Genomic DNA, 18,186 nt, shown 5'->3' on the forward strand with positions numbered 1-18,186 from the left:
AGAAACCAGCTTATTATGAATGCTACATCAAAGCTTTGGGAACAATAAGCAGTCCTTTGTAGAAGAGTATCTATAGTCAAAATATGTGGGAAAGTGTGAATAAGTCATTAGCCAGTTCAGTTTGCACCTCCATAGAGATGTGTAAGAAAACTTGTGAATGCATCATTCCCTCCATACTAGGAAATAATTTGCATACATTAAAAGAGCCTTTGATGTAGGAAATTTCATGTAATATTGAAGAAATGTGGGTGGGTGAAAAGAAATTTCTTATGCTGTCCAGACTGAAAGGTCTGATCACAAAAACATGGAGAGTGTCTGTGACCTACTGAAGTTACCATGTCGAAGACACCACTGAGGAATTTTGCTCAAGTTCATGTCACGTGCTGTAAAACAGGGTGAAACTGTCTTGCTTTGGAAGTCTAACTCAGTGTTTTATAAAAAGCTAGACTGGTATTATGAGATTACCCAAAAATGTTGGAATTGCCCATATTTCACTTTTATGCCTGACATGATGATTTCATAGTTGTTTAATTTCCTTGATATTCAGATATTATTGTGTAAACTGTGATAAAGTAGAGTATTAAGCTGGGGAAGGTAAAGTTTTGCTTATATAATTATGTATGCAGCAAGACTTGCATACATAATTTTGCAAAACACACAAGGAAACAATCCTATTTACATTTCAGTGATCCTCACACGAAATATCCATTGTTCAAGTATTCTACTGCTGACTAATAATATAGAATACAGAATGTGCTATTTTACAGAACTGTCTTTGAAAAACTTGCACGAGACAGGTCTTAAGGCCATGTGAGGTGAATGGAACGGTATTAATTAAAACTACCCTTTCCAGGTCAGTTGTACCCCAAATGCTTGCTTTTTGGAAAATGTCATTCTTTATTGTACAATACGTGAAGAGGAAATGTCTCAGAGAAGTTCACTCACAGCCACTTGTGATGTGTCCTGTAAAAAGCATCTGGATATTAAATGTTCCTCTTCTGACCACCTGCCTGAAAGGGACTGTGTGCAGCCTCAATGTTCCTTTTGTTTTAGGTATCACCTTGCCCTGCATAGTTCCTGGAGCATACGGGCCCCCAGGGACTCCCGGCTTTCCAGGACTGCCAGGTAGGGAGACAACTGATGTAATGCACTGGCTGACTACCAAGAAGCACTTATTCCTCAAGAAAGATAATACCTCCTAATTAATCCTCCTCCAAGTGGTAGTTTTTCCAGAGCATTAACTGGCAGAACAATGTCTTTTTTTTTTTTTCCCAAGTAACTAGGCTCAGATCCCATGGAGTATCATAACGACTGCACCATTTTTTTCCCTTTCAAGTAGCCTCTGAACACAAACTCTCTGCTTCTGTGTTTATGTAGCTCATGAGCAGCCATAGCTTTGAGACTTTATTTAGCTTAAATTGTGTATCCAGCAAGGGTATCCAGCATCAGCTTTGCAGAAAAGATCTGAACCTATTTTCTTGTGCTGTTGTTTTTGTCTTCCATTATTCACTTGTTAGCATTATTAATTAATATTAATTAATTTTTACCCTTAGGTCCCAAAGGCAGCAAAGGCTTTTCTGGCATTCCAGGCCAACCTGGATTACATGGGTCTAAAGGACAGCCAGGGTCTCCAGGAATAATGGGCTTGCAAGGGGAACCTGGTAAGAGGGAATTTACTGGGGTGACTTTCTATCACCAGTTACTGTTTCTAATTCAGTACTGAAACATTCTGCAACTTTTCAAGCAACTTTTTCTTGCATGGAATTTTTTAAAATGTTGGTTTTGTTCGAGATGCTAATGGAAGCAGCTCTTCTGTGCTTCTGCTGAGTGTCTTTTACTGGTTTTCTCTTGAAGGTTTCCCTGGACCTCGAGGAGACCAAGGGTCACAAGGACTTCCAGGACTGGATGGAACAGATGGTTTGCCTGGGAAAATGGGTGCTTCAGGCTTAGCTGGAATAAAAGGAGCTCCTGGAGATGTATTTGGTGCTGAGAGTGGAGCCCTGGGAGAGCGTGGCCGACCTGGACTCCCAGGTGATAAAGGGCTTACAGGTGATATTGGATTTCCAGGACCAAAAGGTGAGCATTGATACTGCTTGTATCTGGGAATATCAAACTGTTTGTCTTTCAAAGACCTTTTCCAATCTCTTTAAGACACTGCAGCTCCTCAGAGCTGCTCACAGATGGTAATTTGCTGGTTTTCTCTTAGAATCTAATGCAACTGAAAGGCTTTTATTGAAACACACGTTTTAATTAAAATTGTGAATTTTGCTTTATTTGTTCTGTAACTTCACATCTCTCTGTTTCCAGGGCTAGATGGAAGACCAGGCCTCCTGGGTATTAAAGGTGAACAGGGTCATCCAGGATATTCAGGTGTCCCTGGATTGCGGGGACCTCCTGGCCCTGGAGGTCCTTTTGGCATTAAGGGAAAACCAGGACCCTTGGGGTCAGCTGGCCTTCCAGGAGCACCAGGTATGTAATGTTTTCAAGTGCAGACAACTAACTGGGCTGAACTCTGCAATGTTGAAGGAGTGTGGGAGAGATTTGGCATTTGCTAGGAGTGAGTTCCTACCCCTGGTTACGGATAACAGAGTGCAGGCTTTGAGGCTGGTGCCTTGGGCTCTGGGCAACTCCTGCCTAAAAATGTTGCCCCAATGTTGTAGAAAGCATAGCAGAAAGAAGAAAGCATCTTAAATGTCTTGATGTTTTTAACATCTTTCCTATTACATGCTGGCTGTATCATTGACTAATCTTCATTTCCCATTTTCATGACAATTCATTTCCAATGTGTGTGGTTGCTTGAAACGTGACTTAGATAAAAAAATTATTGGCTTTCTCAGAACAATCACTTGTCTTCTCTGTCTTTCTCTTCACTGGGGCAGAAGATAAATGTATTTTCCTTCACTGAAGGGCAAAAAGCCCCCACCTTTTGAGTATAGGAGTATCTCTCAAGCTGCAAAGAACTACAGTGTTTTGTAACAGTGTGTGCCAGACTGGAGAACCAAGCAAAGAGAGACCTGGGAATTGGTAGATAATGGTCTAGGACATAACTCTGGGATGTAACAGTGTTGTTCTGATATGTAGAATGACAGGGCTGGAGCACAGTGAATGAATGAAATGCACAATGAATGAAAGCAGGAACATAATTTGAGATGAAAATCATAGAGTTTTTAATTTTTTTTTAATTTTAATATTAGCATTCCTTCTGCCTCTCTACTGTTTTACATTTATGGTCTGTATGCCACATATGACTTTTCTTCAACTGTTTTTAAAAACCTCCCATTGCTAGGATGATAAGCTCCAAATAATCAAGTTTTTTTGCAGCTCTTGTCTCTCTGAATCATTAATTTCTTTTGTACCCTTGTTCTTTCTGTTTACATATTTTGTTGGTTTTTTCCTTCACCATGTTTCTATTCCATTTATCATCAACTCTCCATTTCTGATGTCACACTGTTTGGTTATGGGTTCTTCACATAGGCTGTCAAGGTGAGAAAATGCAGTGTAGCATAAAAGCTCATGGACTAACAACCCAGCTTTTAATGCTACAAGAATTGCATTGACCATAGGTGATACCCCTTATCATTGCTAATCAAACCAGAGGGTGAAGAACCATTGTGAGGAGAATGCTCAGACAGTAACAAAGCTTCAAGCCTATAAAAAATCCTTAATATGCAGAGATTTTAAGTGTGTGTGTTTCCTTTGTCTTCTTAAATAAGGCAGCCCTCTCATCTTCTGCTTCAAAAAATACAGGGTTGTAGCTTAGAAGATTACAACAAAGTATAACAAAACTTGAAGATTAGGTGCTACTGCTGCAAATGCCATTTTTCAGAAGCCACCTGATTTTTTTTTCCTTCTCTTCATTCCTTTGAATCTGAGCATTCTGTTTTCAGTGGTTTGAGCCTTTATTTAAAATTGTAAACTGTTACAAAGCTTCAGCTAGAAACATTTAGAGGCAAAACAGTGCATATGGTGTTGGTTTTGTGACAGCACAATCAGCTTGTTCCTTTAGTGAGCAGTTTGCTCTTGAGTAACTACCAAGGTGGAAAAGAAACTTGTGAAAACAAGCCTCTCCAGTTGATGTCTGGTTCACCCAGAGGCTGGGGTAGGTAGCAGAAGCTGACATTAATGGTGCTCCCCATTCTATTTTGGCTGCCTTGATGATAAAGGTAAGACTGCGCAGGTTAGTGGTCAAAAATGGACACATCAAAAGGGGTTTCACTCTTGCCAGTTGTGTAGTGATGTAGGCAGTAACCCTCTTCATAGGTATTTTATTATTAGATGACTAATGCTTTTGCAATTCTAAGCTTTCTGCCTTCTAGTAGGTTGCATGTGCCATAAAGTCCATTTGTCATTAAAAACAACGCTGTGTTTAAAGAGCTTGGGAAGCTGCCACAAATTGTCCTGGTGTTTGTGCAATATACTCTATTGAGTTCTTTCTTGTGTTGATTCAGGGCTTCCTGGAGTCAAAGGTGTGACGGGGGATGTTGGTCCACAAGGCCCTGCTGGTATGAAAGGCTTCCCAGGTCTTGATGGTGCTCCAGGATCTCCTGGGGAAAGAGGATTCGTGGGGCCACCTGGACCTTTTGGTCAAGATGGACATCCGGGTTTCTCTGGGCCGAAAGGTATGTGTTTCAGTCTTGAGATTACTGTGCCCACAAAAAACAACCTTGTTAATAGTGATTTCAGGCACAACTTGTCAGAAGAGAATAAATTCCCAACTAGTGTTGGACTGCATTTGTTTTGCTGCCGAGTTATGAATTATGGATTTAATTATCAAATAATGGTTGTAAGGAAATTTGTCTTAAAGGTGTTATGGACAAAGGATTGTGTAAATCAAGATAGAAAGGCAAGAAAGATGAAGAAATTATGAACAGTGAATGAAATTTATAGAAAAAAAGGAGAGAATGAAGCACAAATCAAATGGGAAGTTAAACTTTACAGTTGGTGTGGTCATTAAGCAGCAACACAGTAGCTGGTTACTTGGAGAATTCTGGTTATTTTAGGCAGAGAGCAACAGAGCTATGGATCTGCACATTGCACTCTAAGAAGTTGATTGGGTTTGCTCTGCAGTGGAAGCAGGACCAGGCTCTCAAAGGTGAACTGAAAAGTGCTGATTGAAAGCATCATGGATGGAGATCTGGGAAAGAAGTGGCACTGCTGTGCTTGTGCCATGAAGTTTGACTACTCAGATTTGGGTACCTGGCCAGACCCAGACAGCCTTTACCTGCCACCTAGGTGGGTTTGCAGTGTACCAGGAGAGACTAATATTCTCTTTCTATTTCTCAACATTTCTATACAGGTGAGAAAGGATCTTCTGGCCTCCTTGGTTTTCCTGGCATGCCAGGCCTGCCTGGTGTCCCTGGAGTGAATGGGTTTAAAGGAGCTCTTGGCACAGCTGGAGGAAAAGGAAGCCCTGGAGTTGTGGGACTTCAAGGTCAAAAAGGTGAGAAACAACTGAAATGGTTTTTCTGGATGTGCAGCAGAGGGACTTGGGAGGCTGTTCTGAGACATCTGTGTCTGGTATCTTGTTTCTAGCTCTTTTCTTCCTTGTTAAATGCTTTGGCCTGTTTGACAAAGATGCTGAGCACTTACTGATGAATTCACATCAGGAGGCATGGAAGTTCTGGTTTTGTCTGCAGGCTTCTAGTGCTATGACCTTTCTCTGCTAGGTTATTTTGCAAGATTTCCTGACTTCTTATTTCTTCAGGTGACAGAGGTGATATAGGTCCACCAGGTCTTCCTGTTCTTGGGCCTTCAGAACAAGCACTGCAAATCAAAGGAGACAAAGGAGATCCTGGATTAGCTGGACTTGGAGGATTCCCTGGACCTAGAGGTATTTCACAACATTGCAGTTAGTTGCTAGTGTCAGTTGTTCGGTAGTTGGGCTTGTTTGTCAGTGGAGCATGGTCTGTCCTTCTGACAGTGCCTGCCTGCAATATTACTGTTTTCTGTTCTGCCATTCCCGTTCAGCAAGATTTGCATATGGCAATTCCGAATTTTGAGAAAATAGTCTTCCTTTGAAGCTCTGTTCTGCAGATCTAATGCCAGCTCTTATGGATTATTAACTGAAATTACACTCTTCTGTATAACCCAGGTGATAAAGGAATCCCAGGAAGCCGTGGGCAGCCTGGTCTCCCTGGTCCAGTTGGGTCAGCAAGCAAAGAGAGAGGTCTTCATGGTGACCCAGGCTTCCCTGGCCCACCTGGACAATCTGGGCTGCCAGGGCAGAAGGGTGCACATGGTATCATGGGATTTCCGGGAATGCCAGGAGAGAGGGTAAATACCTTCTTAAGTATCTTCATCTTCTCTGATGCTCTTAGCAGAATCCTGTGTTCTAATTGGTGCTTCTGTAGTAAAGCAGCAGAAGCTGGCAGGATTTTTCCTTACAAAACTTCCAGATTGTTTTTGTTTGGCTCATAATGTTAAATGACACTTTAGTAGTGTCATTTAATTATTACTATTAATTATTACCACAACTGTAGTATTTCTTCCTACACATTTGTGTTCTTTTATCCCACATAACCCAGACTGGGGTCAGCAATAATAAAAAACAAAGCCTCATTTTAGTTGTGTTGGTTTTTTTCAGGGTTCAGATGGCATCACAGGAATACTTGGATTCCCCGGACCTATTGGCCTCCCTGGTCCAAAGGGTAAGTAATCTTTCACAGTGTACATGGTCTTTCAGGATACACAGTCCTAATACTAATGACATAAAGGAATGAGTAGTGTTCTGGAAGTGTCCATTGCTCTCCAGTGACTGGCTCAAAAGTACATGTCCCCTTGTAAGGGGCTTCATTCAGACAAGACCCGTCCTAAGCCTAAATACTTTATATTGCATTGAAAGTTTGGCCACAGCACTGTGTGATCCATGTTGGACAGTGCAAGAGGCACCTTTTCTCTCATTTGCTCACATCAAAAGTGTGAAGTGCAGCATGTTGTGGAATTACCTGTACATGTGTGTCTAATGCATTTGCATGAGTGGATCTGCATCCATTGCTGGTTATAAGTGTTCTCAGACTCAGGTTCATCACTTGCTATTGTCTTTGTTTGCTCCATGAATTTGAAGTTTAGCAAGGTTTATTTTCATAAACAGGGTCATTGAGGAGCTCTGGAAACCTCTGTCCCTAATCATTTACAGAATGGTCTTCCCTTTCTTTTCCAGGTGACCAGGGAGAGTCTGTTGGGGTTCCTGGCATTGCTGGAGCAAAAGGAGAGCGAGGGGACCCAGGGTTCCCAGGTAAAATAGCCCTAGATTGCTCACTTGAAGAGCAAAATTCTAGAGACTAAACAGGATGGCATTGCCAAATTTGGGTATTTTTGTAATCTATGAATTTAAATACTTTAGCCCCCTCCTGGAAGTGAGATCTGAGGATTCCAGAATCCAGGTGGGGCACAATTCTGCATGATAATGAACATGTCTAAGACCAGCCCAATTCTAATGCTGAGTCCACTTCACTTCTTGAGGAGGAACTTGTGAACTTGCACTGATATTTGGCATCCTGGGAGTCCAGCCCAGGGCCCAGACAATGGCTAAGCAGACACAAGTGCTGCAACCTCAACATATCACATTTCTCACCCTCTTCACACCTTCCTCCAGTCTGACTTGTGCCGTATGATTTTATCCTTTCAGGAGAGAGAGGGAGAGAAGGACTCAAGGGTGAACCAGGCTACCCAGGAAACACAGGGGTGAATGGACCCAAAGGCAGCCCAGGAGATCTTGGCCAAGAAGGGCCAGCAGGTACTGGACTAGGCCTCTTCAGTTCTGCAGCTCCTGGTGTGACTGGAACATCCTCACCTTGATGTTTCCTTAGCCCTGTTTGGTCTGTCTCAGCTGAGGCTTAAACAGGAAGGTTGGCAAGAAGATGGGAATTTTCCTTGACATTAGTGTAAGGTGTCACCTTGTCCTGTCAGTCAAATATGGTGAATCCTGCACGATTGAAACCTAAAGGAATTCCATTAACAAATAGGAAAGACCTTCATTAGATACAAGCAGTAGCAGCTTCTTCACAGCTCTTTCATCTCAATACTTCTGTTCTCTCCCTCTCTAGAGCCAAACCTACCCAGAAGGACAGCAATAAGTGTCTTTGGGTTGTGGGGTATCTAGCAGGTAGATTCCCAAATAGTTATCAAGATTAAAGGTTGGGCAACAGTGGAAGTTGTTATTGAAATATTTTATTTGAAAAACAGTTTAGTTGTGTGGTATGTGAACTGTTTCAGTGTGTCACTTAGTGGTTGATAAAGAATGTCATTGCTATGATTAAAATGAGCCATCAAATATGATGTGTGATGCTAGTAGTGGTAGTGAGGAAAGATTTGGATCTGGTTTTGCTTTATTTAAATAGTAGTTTATTCATCCATCTTAGGAGTCAAGTGCAGGAACAGAAGCTGTAAGATGGAGCTGTTTCAGCCTGGATGTGATGTATAGTACAGAAATACTTTTCTACTTGCTTTTAGGAATCCCTGGAAATGCTGGGCCGAGAGGAGTCCCTGGGCCACCAGGACCTCCAGGACAGCCAGGATCCGTTGGATTCCCTGGAGCTCGCGGAGCAGCAGGACCTAAAGGTATATCTGGAGCCTGCAGATGGTGGGAGAAGTTGGGTCAGAAAACCAGTGTTTTGGCCAAGTTTATCACAGCAGGCAGGCAGCACTGGTGTGTGGGCCAGCTGTGCGTGGGAAATCAGCTCTGCTCTTGGCAGTGCTGTGCAGGCACCAGCTGCTAGAAACGAGCAGAGGAGTGGTTGGAGAGGGAGGGGCTCTTGCTTGATCTGAATCACTGATGGGTGTTCACTGAGAGTAAAACTGGTGAGAGCAGTGGGAAGTGTTTCCATGAAGGGGGCTTGTGTGAAGGAAAACTTTGCATCCTATGTTCCCCTGTATGTCAGGTTTCCTTAGGCATTGTATTCTCCTTGGAGCATCTTATGCATTTCCATCTAACTAGATTGTTTGGTAATTTGTTCACTTACGTGTTCCCATTGTCTCCTCAGGGTTTCATGGATTTCCAGGTTTAAATGGTCTGAATGGCTTGCAAGGCACAAAAGGGTCTCCTGGAACACCAGGTAAAGGAAAGGTGTAGTGGAAGTGTCATGTCTGGGTAAATGCATACACTGCTCCATCATGAGAGCAGTGCTTCCCACAAAATTCCCCTATTTCACCCAGTTCTGGATTTAATTATGACCTGAAAAAAAGACCTCAGGATACTGAATGTGCATGAACAAATTCTTCTATATCAGTAAGAACAGGATGCAGCCTGTGGAGCTGAGGAGGCTTTTCTAGTGATGGTTCTCCTTGAATTCCTGAAGGACTATGTCACTGCTGGAAAACTGATTGAGTGAAATCATAAAACTGTTCCATTTCTAATGGATGTTTGATTTGAGCAGGGCAGCACTGAATGCTTGCTTTGAGTTGGGCTTAGTGTTGAAATGTTTCTGTACTGCTTTTCAGAGCCCTCCATTATATGGAGCTCAAGGAAGGCATCAGTAAAATCAGAAGCTGATTTCTTTGATTATGTTCCAGATTCTGCTTTTAGGAAGCTTTTGCTGGATTTTTTTTCTTCTTTTGATCATATGAAATAGAATATGGTTCTATTTTGCAAACACTTTTTCACTAAATGTAAAGAAGTGGAGAAAGACCTTACCAAAAAGACTTGTTTAGTTACAAATCTCCTTTTATATCTTGTAAAGTATCACTTACAATTTGTGCCAGCTGTTTTGTGCATGAAAATGGACAGTCTTCATGTGTGAAACTCAAATGATAACCTGTGTTTTCTTTGTTTGAAATATTCTCTATCAAAAGGTGATGATTTACAGCATATTTCATTTACAGCATAATCCCTCCACAATTTTCCTGAGGGAGCTGCTTAGTGTTTACTCAGGGTAACATGCTGAACACCTCCCTGCAGCTTTTCCTGGGAGCCTCTGCCCTGCCCTGCCCTGCTTGTGCCTGTGTGCCTTCTGCAGCAGCCTGTGCAAACTGAGCTCTCTGTTTTGGAGCATGAAGTCCACGAGGTTATTTAAAGACCAAAAGCTTGAGTCTACGTTGTGTCCTCTCGGGAGACACACCATACAGGCTGGCAGGCAAATCCTGTCACAGGACTGTGGTTTTCCCTTTCTTGTGCAAGAGCTTGTGGGAAGACCAGAACAGTCACATGCTTCTCTCTCAGCATCTCACAGATTGTATAAATTCACTCTGCACAACTAGAGTAGCACGTGAGGCACCACTTCTCTTTCAGTTGCTCTACTGAAAACAGCAGAGACAGCAGTAAATGGCTAATTTCTTATTACCACTTACTTTGTGTAATAATTTAACTGCTATTAGACAATTTGAATAGGCTCTCTTATCTTTGTTAACCATGTTTATTTAGGTCTGAGTGAACCTGGACTGAAAGGACCTGCAGGTCTCCCAGGTACAAAAGGTGAAGAAGGCTCTCCAGGCCTGGGTAGAGGAGCTGTAGGATTCCCTGGACCAAAAGGCTCAGCAGGAGACATGGGTAAATATTGATGTTCTGTAAGCAAGATGTATTGCAGCTGCGATTAATGGGTTGCATGGTCAGCAGAATTACCAAAGAGAACTCCTGAAGCCACAAAGGGGGTTAGAAGTTTGACAGATAAATGTTAATTCTGTGATGTGGCCCTTTATTTGAGAAACAGTCTAAAAGTTCTACACCTCTCCTGAACAGCACAATGTGTAATTTTTCCCCTTGTGTAGTGAGATGTCTCTTTGTTCTCCTCAATAAAAATGCTTCTCAGCCACTACTTCTGTCCATGTCTGAAATCTATGAAGACCTTTGGCTACACTGTCTCACTTTGTATTTCTTATTCTAGGTCCCCCTGGTCCTATGGGACTGCCCGGCTTGCCAGGAACACCTGGAGCTTCTCTTCCTTCTGATATACGTGGGAGACCTGGAGATGCTGGCCATCCAGGAACTGATGGGAGTCCAGGTATGTGTGTAGTTTGAAAGTTTTGTCATGATGGCATTGGTACCCATTCAGTACCTCACAGCCTTGTCGGGGAGGCTGAGACTTCTCCCTGGCCAAAGATTTGAAGCCACTGCTCTCCTTCTCCTAGGGAATTTCTGAGTCACCAGGAGCTACCATGTAGGGCAAGGGTTACTCTCAGGCCCAGAATTTGAATCTGGATTACTGTGGTTAAAAGGATTAAAGAGTTTGAGACCTAAGTGGATATAAGCAGGTGGGGTCTGGTTCTTTTCCTTTGGGAGGATGACACCCTTGGAAATGTAGACGCCCAAACAATGATTGTCCTCTAGAAAGACACATCGGGGGTAGCCCCAGCACTTACTGTGCCCCAGGAATAGATTTTGCTAATTAACTCTGTTGTCTCTAGGTTTTCCAGGTCTACCAGGACCACGAGGGCCCCCTGGCCCAGCTTCTGACCAAGGTGACACAGGCAATCCAGGTTTCCCTGGTGTTCTTGGCTTGCGAGGCATTAAGGGTGATGTGGGACTCACTGGTCCAGTTGGACTCCCTGGAGCATCTGGATTCAAAGGTAATCTTGCCTTGAAAGGATCTGGGTGTGGTTTGGCAGATGTCATCTCCCCAGCATGAATGTCTGTTGGGTGGTTAGTGTGGCCTCATTCAGGTGTAACAGCTGAGTTTGATGTCTAAATGTCTAAATCTTCCCTTTTGGCTCATGCAGGTTTTACCTACTGACTCTAAAAGCAGCAAAGTGAGGCCAGCTCCAGGTGCTCTTCAGTGTGCCCTGAATGATTTTTTTTCCTCTTACCTTTGGTGGCTTTTTTCTGAGTAGATGGTGTCCACCTGCAATGGCACTGTGCTTGTCACCACAGTTACCCCCTTGCCTGTGCTCTTTAGGCAAAGACTGGAGATGCTGTTTCATCTCACCTGTCCTGTATGCTCAGAGGCATTAGTGTGGTGGATTTAGGTCTCCACAAGAGCCTAAGAGGATTGTAGGAGTTAAGAGATGTTCTGGGCTAAGGCAAGGAACATGTTGCTCTCTCTGGTTTGTACCAAAGGAGGCTAAAGGGCAGCTGCCCACAAGATCTTCAGGAACAAGGTTTCAGAGAAACCACAGGGCTCAAAAGCCAGGAAAGGATGGAGAACCACTGCCAGGTGAAGACCTGCTGTCGTTGTAGGCTGTCGGATCCACAGGCCTCTGTGCTGTGCACAGTGATGGATTCCAAATAGAAAAGATGTGTTCTCCCCAAACACTGTCCCTGGGTTACCCAAAGAACAGGAAGAGTACTTTCAATAAAGTGTAATTAGGTAGCAGTGGAAATTCTTGTCTTGAGGCTCTTCAGCCATTCTGGATGTCAAAATGAGCAGAGATTTCCTTAAGGGTTGAGCTCCCCTCCATCTCAGAGCCAAAATGCTGTTGCTGCCACCACTGTGTTTCCCAGAGCCCCAGCTGTGGGTCGGAATCAGGAGCCTGTGCTCAGCCCCTGAGCCTTCAGCTGTGTGTCCTTGCAGGTGTAAGAGGTGAGCCTGGCCTTATGGGGATGCCAGGGAAAGATGGGCCTCCGGGGGATCCTGGTTATGCTGGGCTGAAAGGTGAAATGGGCCGTCGAGGTGAGTGCTGGAGGATTTAAAAACCTGCAATTTATTGCACATGGTTTGTGCTGGGGAGGATTTCAGAGCCCCCTTAATGGGCTTATTTGGGAGACTCTTAGTTTTTTAAAGATTGAAGTAAATTAGAACTTGACATAATTTTTACAAGATCCCCAGTGCTGATGTACAAAGGTGATTTTAATTTCTCATTCTTCTCCTTTGTATCAGGATTAGCACCAAAACTGTGATTTTTATTTTATTTTTTTTTTTGTGGGGGGGTATTTACACTGTCCTTTGCCCCATGTGCAGGTCTCCCTGGCAGACCAGGGGCTCCAGGAATAACCCCACAGCCAGAAGAAGTCACAGCCCCTAAAGGCTTACCTGGTCTGCCAGGAATTGATGGTGTCCCTGGCTTTGATGGAGATCCCGGACTCCAGGGCCCAGCTGGAAAACCAGGTAAAAAGTACACTCAGATCACTGAAATGTAGCAGTCTGTGATGCAGCTGATACAATACCAGGTCCTAGCAAGTGGAGTGGTCATGAAAATGATTCACCACTAGGAATTACTTGAATTGTCAACAGAATAGAGTAAGTGGGGAAGTGCTGGGAACTTCAGCCTGTAGTCCTGAGGTTTGTATTCTTTAGCAAAGCAACTTTGGTGAGTCTAGCACCCCTTGGCTCTCCAAGGCCCCACAAGTCACTTTCTCATCACTGCCATTTAGGTGATTTTTAAATGTTAATATTCTGTTTTACTGAAATCTGAGTCTTAGGTCTGATGTAGCTTCAGGCTGAAGTCGGTGGCTTATCTGAGATCTCAGTGCTGCATTTTCAGCTGTGGGTAATATTCAGCTGCACTTCTCAATCCTTTAACAGACAGTTGGATCAGGTGGAGTCCCTTATGGAGGTGGTTGGTTGTAACCACAGCTAGTGAAGAGTGAGCTCTCAGCATGGCTGCTGACAACCTATTTCCCTTCTGGAAAATGATCATAGGAGTGAAGGCGTTAGTATGGGGAAATAATGATATTAATAATTGTATTGTGTTTCAGGTGCAAAAGGTCTGCCAGGAAGATCTGGTTTGAAAGGACGTGATGGCTTACCTGGAACACCTGGCATAGCTGGGGATCCAGGAGCTCCGGGTGCCCCAGGACCACAGGGATTTGAAGGTAATTTTATGATTTGGGGAGCACAGATCAAAAAGAAGCAATCAGTAGAATTCTGTCTTGGGTTCTGCAGAGACCCTCCTCAATAGCCAATTACCTTAGGAAGACCAGAGGATGTCAGTGGTCTTGTGCTTTGCAATGAAGGAAATCCAGCCTTCAGTGAGGAAAGTTCTGTCACATGTCATTGTTGATGTCACCAACCTAGGTGTTTCCCTAGGTACAATTCTGAACACCTTTTGGTTTTAGTGTTTTGTGGATGTGGGAATCATCTTGGAGATGTAAAAGAGGGATATAGTATTCACAGTGGCCACAGCTGTGAGGGCTGGACAGTAGAGGAGAAAAGGCACAGTGAGAAAGAGAAGAAATATTATCCTGGAGAGCACTATAGCAAAAATGAATCCATTAGCTTTTTGTTGGTGCTTTGAGATCCTCAGAATTACTGTACTGCGAGATACACGTTGTTGGGCAAAGAAAATTAAATTAGGTAGGGAATGGGTGGGTGCTGCTGTGAAATGACTGCTTTTGGAACTGATAAGTAGTCTATTTATTCATATAACAACCATCAAAATTTGGGGTCCTCATTGTACAGGATGGACAAGAACACAATGACAGCAATGCCAAGATAGGTTATAGGGCCAGCTGATGTCCACACTGGTTACTAGTAACAGTGACTCCTTTTCTGTCTCCTAGGTGTTGCTGGGAAGCCGGGCTCACTTGGTTTGCCGGGAATGCCTGGTCGCAGTGTGGGTGTTGGATACACTTTAGTGAAGCACAGTCAGTCAGACCAAATCCCACCGTGTCCCATAGGAATGAATAAGCTCTGGGACGGCTACAGCCTGTTGTACGTGGAGGGGCAGGAAAAGGCACACAACCAGGATCTCGGTGAGTTGACAGAGTTCTCTTAGGCATAAACAAAGGAACAATCCTCATCAGTAGCACAGAGGGCTGTAGCAGAGGTGGTGGCAGCCTGCTTGGCCTGGATCTGTGCTGGGAGCAGCGTCACTCGTGCCCTCCTCCACCACAAATGTGGTGTGTGTGAGTTGGGAGAGTTTGGTAAACGCCTGCTCTGACCACTTCTCCAATTGTTCCAGGTTTTGCTGGCTCGTGTTTGCCTCGCTTCAGCACCATGCCTTTTATTTACTGCAACATCAACGAGGTGTGCTACTACGCCAGCCGAAATGACAAGTCCTACTGGCTCTCCACCACTGCTCCCATCCCCATGATGCCGGTGGACAGCGCCCAGATCCCACAGTACATCAGTCGTTGCTCCGTATGCGAAGCACCTTCCCAGGCTGTGGCTGTGCACAGCCAGGACATCACCATCCCACAGTGTCCCCTGGGCTGGCGCAGCCTATGGATAGGATACTCCTTCCTAATGGTGAGGATACTACTGCTAATGCAAAGGCAGCTGTAAACATTTCTAGATCTCCTCTTGATGAGGTTGCTGAGGCTCTATTCTATGAGTTACTTACAGGAACCTGAAGCCCTGTCTCTTCTTGCCCAAGTGCATTTCTTCTTTATCAGCTGAGGTGCTGTAGCTCTGGAAGTTTGTTCTGTTTAGCACCTGATCAGGTTTGGTGGTAACACTGCTGCCTTAGTTCTGTATTGCCACAGATATTCTTTGTTCTTCCTGCCTTTAAATGTGGAAATGCCAATTAAGCTACAGTATTGACTTAATCCTCTCTCTCAGTGGAAAAAGTTTTCCATTGCACTCTCCTAGAGGCTCATTAGTGTAAGACTGTTAGGAAAACATGATGTCAGCATTATTGTTTCCAAATGTTCCCAACTTTCAAGTGAAAAGCTGGTTTGCCATTATACCAGGCCGGTAAATTCAGCCTAAGTACGTTCCTTTGCTTCTTCCCCTCTAGCCCTGACTCAAAAGACAGAGCCAAGGTATAATTTGGGTTGCCTGTTTCACTCCTTTTAGCACCAGAACTGGCAGAGCCCCTTGGTTACCACCCATTCTGTTCCTTTGAGCTCACATAACTCGACGTCTTTGTTTCAGCACACTGCGGCCGGGGCAGAGGGTGGAGGTCAGTCCCTTGTCTCACCTGGTTCCTGCCTGGAGGATTTCCGTGCTACTCCATTCATCGAGTGCAACGGGGCTCGGGGAACGTGCCATTACTTTGCCAACAAGTACAGCTTCTGGCTGACGACGGTGGAGCAGTCGCAGCAGTTTGTCAGTGCCCCTCCCTCAGAGACCCTGAAAGCGGGACAGCTCCGGACGCGGGTCAGCCGCTGCCAGGTGTGCATGAAGAACTTGTAGGAACAGAAATGCAGTTACATTCACAGCCCTTGTTACCCCAGATTAGCCATCACGGATTGAAGAAGGGTAAATTCATGAACCTGTTTTGTGTGTGTTTGATGGGTGAATCGAGACAGACGGAATTCTACAAAAATCAAGTATCAAGTCCAGGAGTTTGACCACACACAGAGGAGGGAAAGACCAGTGCTTTGAAACCACTTTTTGAATGAAACATGGTGCTATGCTTTTATTCAGTGTTTTTTTTCCTCTCATTTGTGGCTACCTCAGAAAGTCTCTGCGAGTTCCTTGTTCAAGCTGGAGAGCAGCTGACACCTCACACCACTCGTGTCCAGGGCACATGCCAGTCATCATCCAGAGAGACTTTTCCAAAGCTATGCTTAATTGGTGTCTTTGCAAACAATACTTGGTCTAGTGTAAGAGAGTGAAGACTCATTCTCTTATGAAATACAGAACTAGCTAAAATTTGTGTGTTGTAGGTGACTTGGAAACACCATGCATTAATGGTTGATAACTGATTTTCTGAGACTCAAAAATTAATGTTTTGCTTTGCTTATTATCCAGATGAAATATTCCTTCCTCCAGTGACAGGTAATCATTTCTAATTCAGACTGTCATCCACAGTTGACCCTGAAGAGCTATGAAAAATGCAGTTTTTGATGGGATGAGGAATCCAAAACTCCTCTAGTATTTTTCATAGCTTTGTATTGAAATATATTCCAGGTAAAATGTTGACTTCACAGTCCGTGCTTATCTACCTGCAGTCACCAGAAATGTTCTATTACTATGAACATGTATTTCCTTTCTGAGGCAGCCTTGGCACATTTATTTTGTAATTATTCAAGCTGTGTGTGTTTGAGAAGTAGAGCTTTTACTAGATGGCATGTGAGCTTATGCAGACATGGGAGTAAGTGGGTATGGGATGCACATTTTCTACTCCCACAGTCACAATGTGTTGTAAACTGCTTCCTCTGGGCTTTTTGCTGTTAGTTTAAAAAATTGTATTTCTAGTGTACACACCATTAACTAGTCATGCTTTCCTTCAGGGCATAATTAAAGAGAAGTGCCACTAATTGGATTATCCTTGTATACTTTGAGGGAAAGGACATTTCAAAGGAGTGCCTAGCAAATACACTGTCACCTTGGCTTAAAAATCTAAAATTATTCAGACAATTTTTACTAATGCAAGACTGAGGCATTATTTTAAAGTATGATTTCTTTATGAGGTTCTAGGGCTCTAACTCTGTCCAGCAAAGTACTTAAGAACATACTTGCAGATAATATTTTAAGCAGATAATATTTTTACCTTTAATGATGATTACATGCATAACACATTATTATCTTCCAAGGGGGGGGGCAGAGAGCTCTGCATGTTCTGGAGTTGAACCACACTGGAGATGAGCAGGGAAGTTGTGAAGGACAATGTAGTCTTTCATTTCACTCATTCCTAATTGTGAAAGATCAGCAACTGCTTTGGATGTGCTTTGCAAATATCCTTAAGGCATTTTAACACCCCTGAGTGGCAACCCTTTCATGCAGGATACCCAGTCTACTTCTTAGCTGTCCTGGCACAGACAGATCATGTTGGGTTTACATCCTGGGTTCCATTCCCCATCAGCCTCATTTCCATCAGTTTACCCCACCCCAGAATCCTTCAGGAGCTCTGTGGGGCTCAGGCCTCCCCTGAGGAGTGTTACCCCATGGCCAGGGGCGGGGTGGGGAATGAGCCTGTTCTGCTCCACTGAGGAAAGGTTTCTTTACCTGTTGCTTTTTTTTTTTTTTTTAGCAGTAACTGCTCAAGACTGAGCATTTCAGAGCAAGGGCTGTTTTTTTCAGTGAGGAGGAGAGGGCTGTAATTGCTGTCACAGGAACAGTAAGTTCATGTATTAACTAAGAAGTAATGCTTTGTTTTTTAAAAAAAAAACCATGCAGCTAATCCACGGAGAGGGGGAAGAAAGTTCTATTTTTCCTACATGTATTGTTTCCAAACCGTGGTTAAACATTGAAGGCAAACAAGGTGAGCTGTGACAGGTTATGACTATTTGCTTGGAAGTCACACTGGCCCTGATCACGAAGTGCAAGTGAGAGCAGACAGCATTCAGGATTTCTCTATGTTGTCATTTATTGCTGAAGATGAAACTGCGATTCACGTCCATTACACTGTCGTGACACAATGACCACAATGGGGACTGTCTGATAGTAAAAAGGAACTGCATAATGGATTAAAAGATCTTTGCCTTTATTC

The 18,186-nt window shown here is 43.7% G+C and overlaps 1 protein-coding gene across 2 annotated transcripts in view; it reads left to right on the forward strand.

Annotated features, from left to right (window-relative positions):
- COL4A6 (collagen type IV alpha 6 chain) overlaps nt 1–17,852 on the forward strand; it is a 116,313-nt gene extending 98,461 nt beyond the window's left edge. Inside the window, exons 24-46 of one of the 2 annotated variants that reach the window (XM_017816741.1) lie at nt 1,054–1,125; nt 1,554–1,661; nt 1,855–2,076; nt 2,308–2,469; nt 3,475–3,483; nt 4,449–4,619; nt 5,297–5,440; nt 5,705–5,830; nt 6,092–6,273; nt 6,584–6,647; nt 7,160–7,234; nt 7,628–7,735; nt 8,452–8,559; nt 8,982–9,053; nt 10,358–10,483; nt 10,818–10,934; nt 11,338–11,499; nt 12,441–12,539; nt 12,828–12,974; nt 13,565–13,681; nt 14,369–14,560; nt 14,770–15,056; nt 15,684–17,852. In XM_017816741.1, coding sequence (XP_017672230.1) covers nt 1,054–1,125; nt 1,554–1,661; nt 1,855–2,076; nt 2,308–2,469; nt 3,475–3,483; nt 4,449–4,619; nt 5,297–5,440; nt 5,705–5,830; nt 6,092–6,273; nt 6,584–6,647; nt 7,160–7,234; nt 7,628–7,735; nt 8,452–8,559; nt 8,982–9,053; nt 10,358–10,483; nt 10,818–10,934; nt 11,338–11,499; nt 12,441–12,539; nt 12,828–12,974; nt 13,565–13,681; nt 14,369–14,560; nt 14,770–15,056; nt 15,684–15,944 — 3,131 coding nt within the window. In that variant the 3' untranslated portion in view covers nt 15,945–17,852. The remainder of the gene's footprint in view (nt 1–1,053; nt 1,126–1,553; nt 1,662–1,854; nt 2,077–2,307; nt 2,470–3,474; nt 3,484–4,448; nt 4,620–5,296; nt 5,441–5,704; nt 5,831–6,091; nt 6,274–6,583; nt 6,648–7,159; nt 7,235–7,627; nt 7,736–8,451; nt 8,560–8,981; nt 9,054–10,357; nt 10,484–10,817; nt 10,935–11,337; nt 11,500–12,440; nt 12,540–12,827; nt 12,975–13,564; nt 13,682–14,368; nt 14,561–14,769; nt 15,057–15,683) is intronic. The other variant, XM_017816750.1, reaches the window with a different exon arrangement.
- The last annotated feature ends 334 nt before the right edge of the window (nt 17,853–18,186 follow it).

Source organism: Lepidothrix coronata, unplaced genomic scaffold, assembly GCF_001604755.1.
Source record: "Lepidothrix coronata isolate B3197 unplaced genomic scaffold, Lepidothrix_coronata-1.0 Scaffold2, whole genome shotgun sequence".
NCBI classification, from domain to species: domain Eukaryota; kingdom Metazoa; phylum Chordata; class Aves; order Passeriformes; family Pipridae; genus Lepidothrix; species Lepidothrix coronata.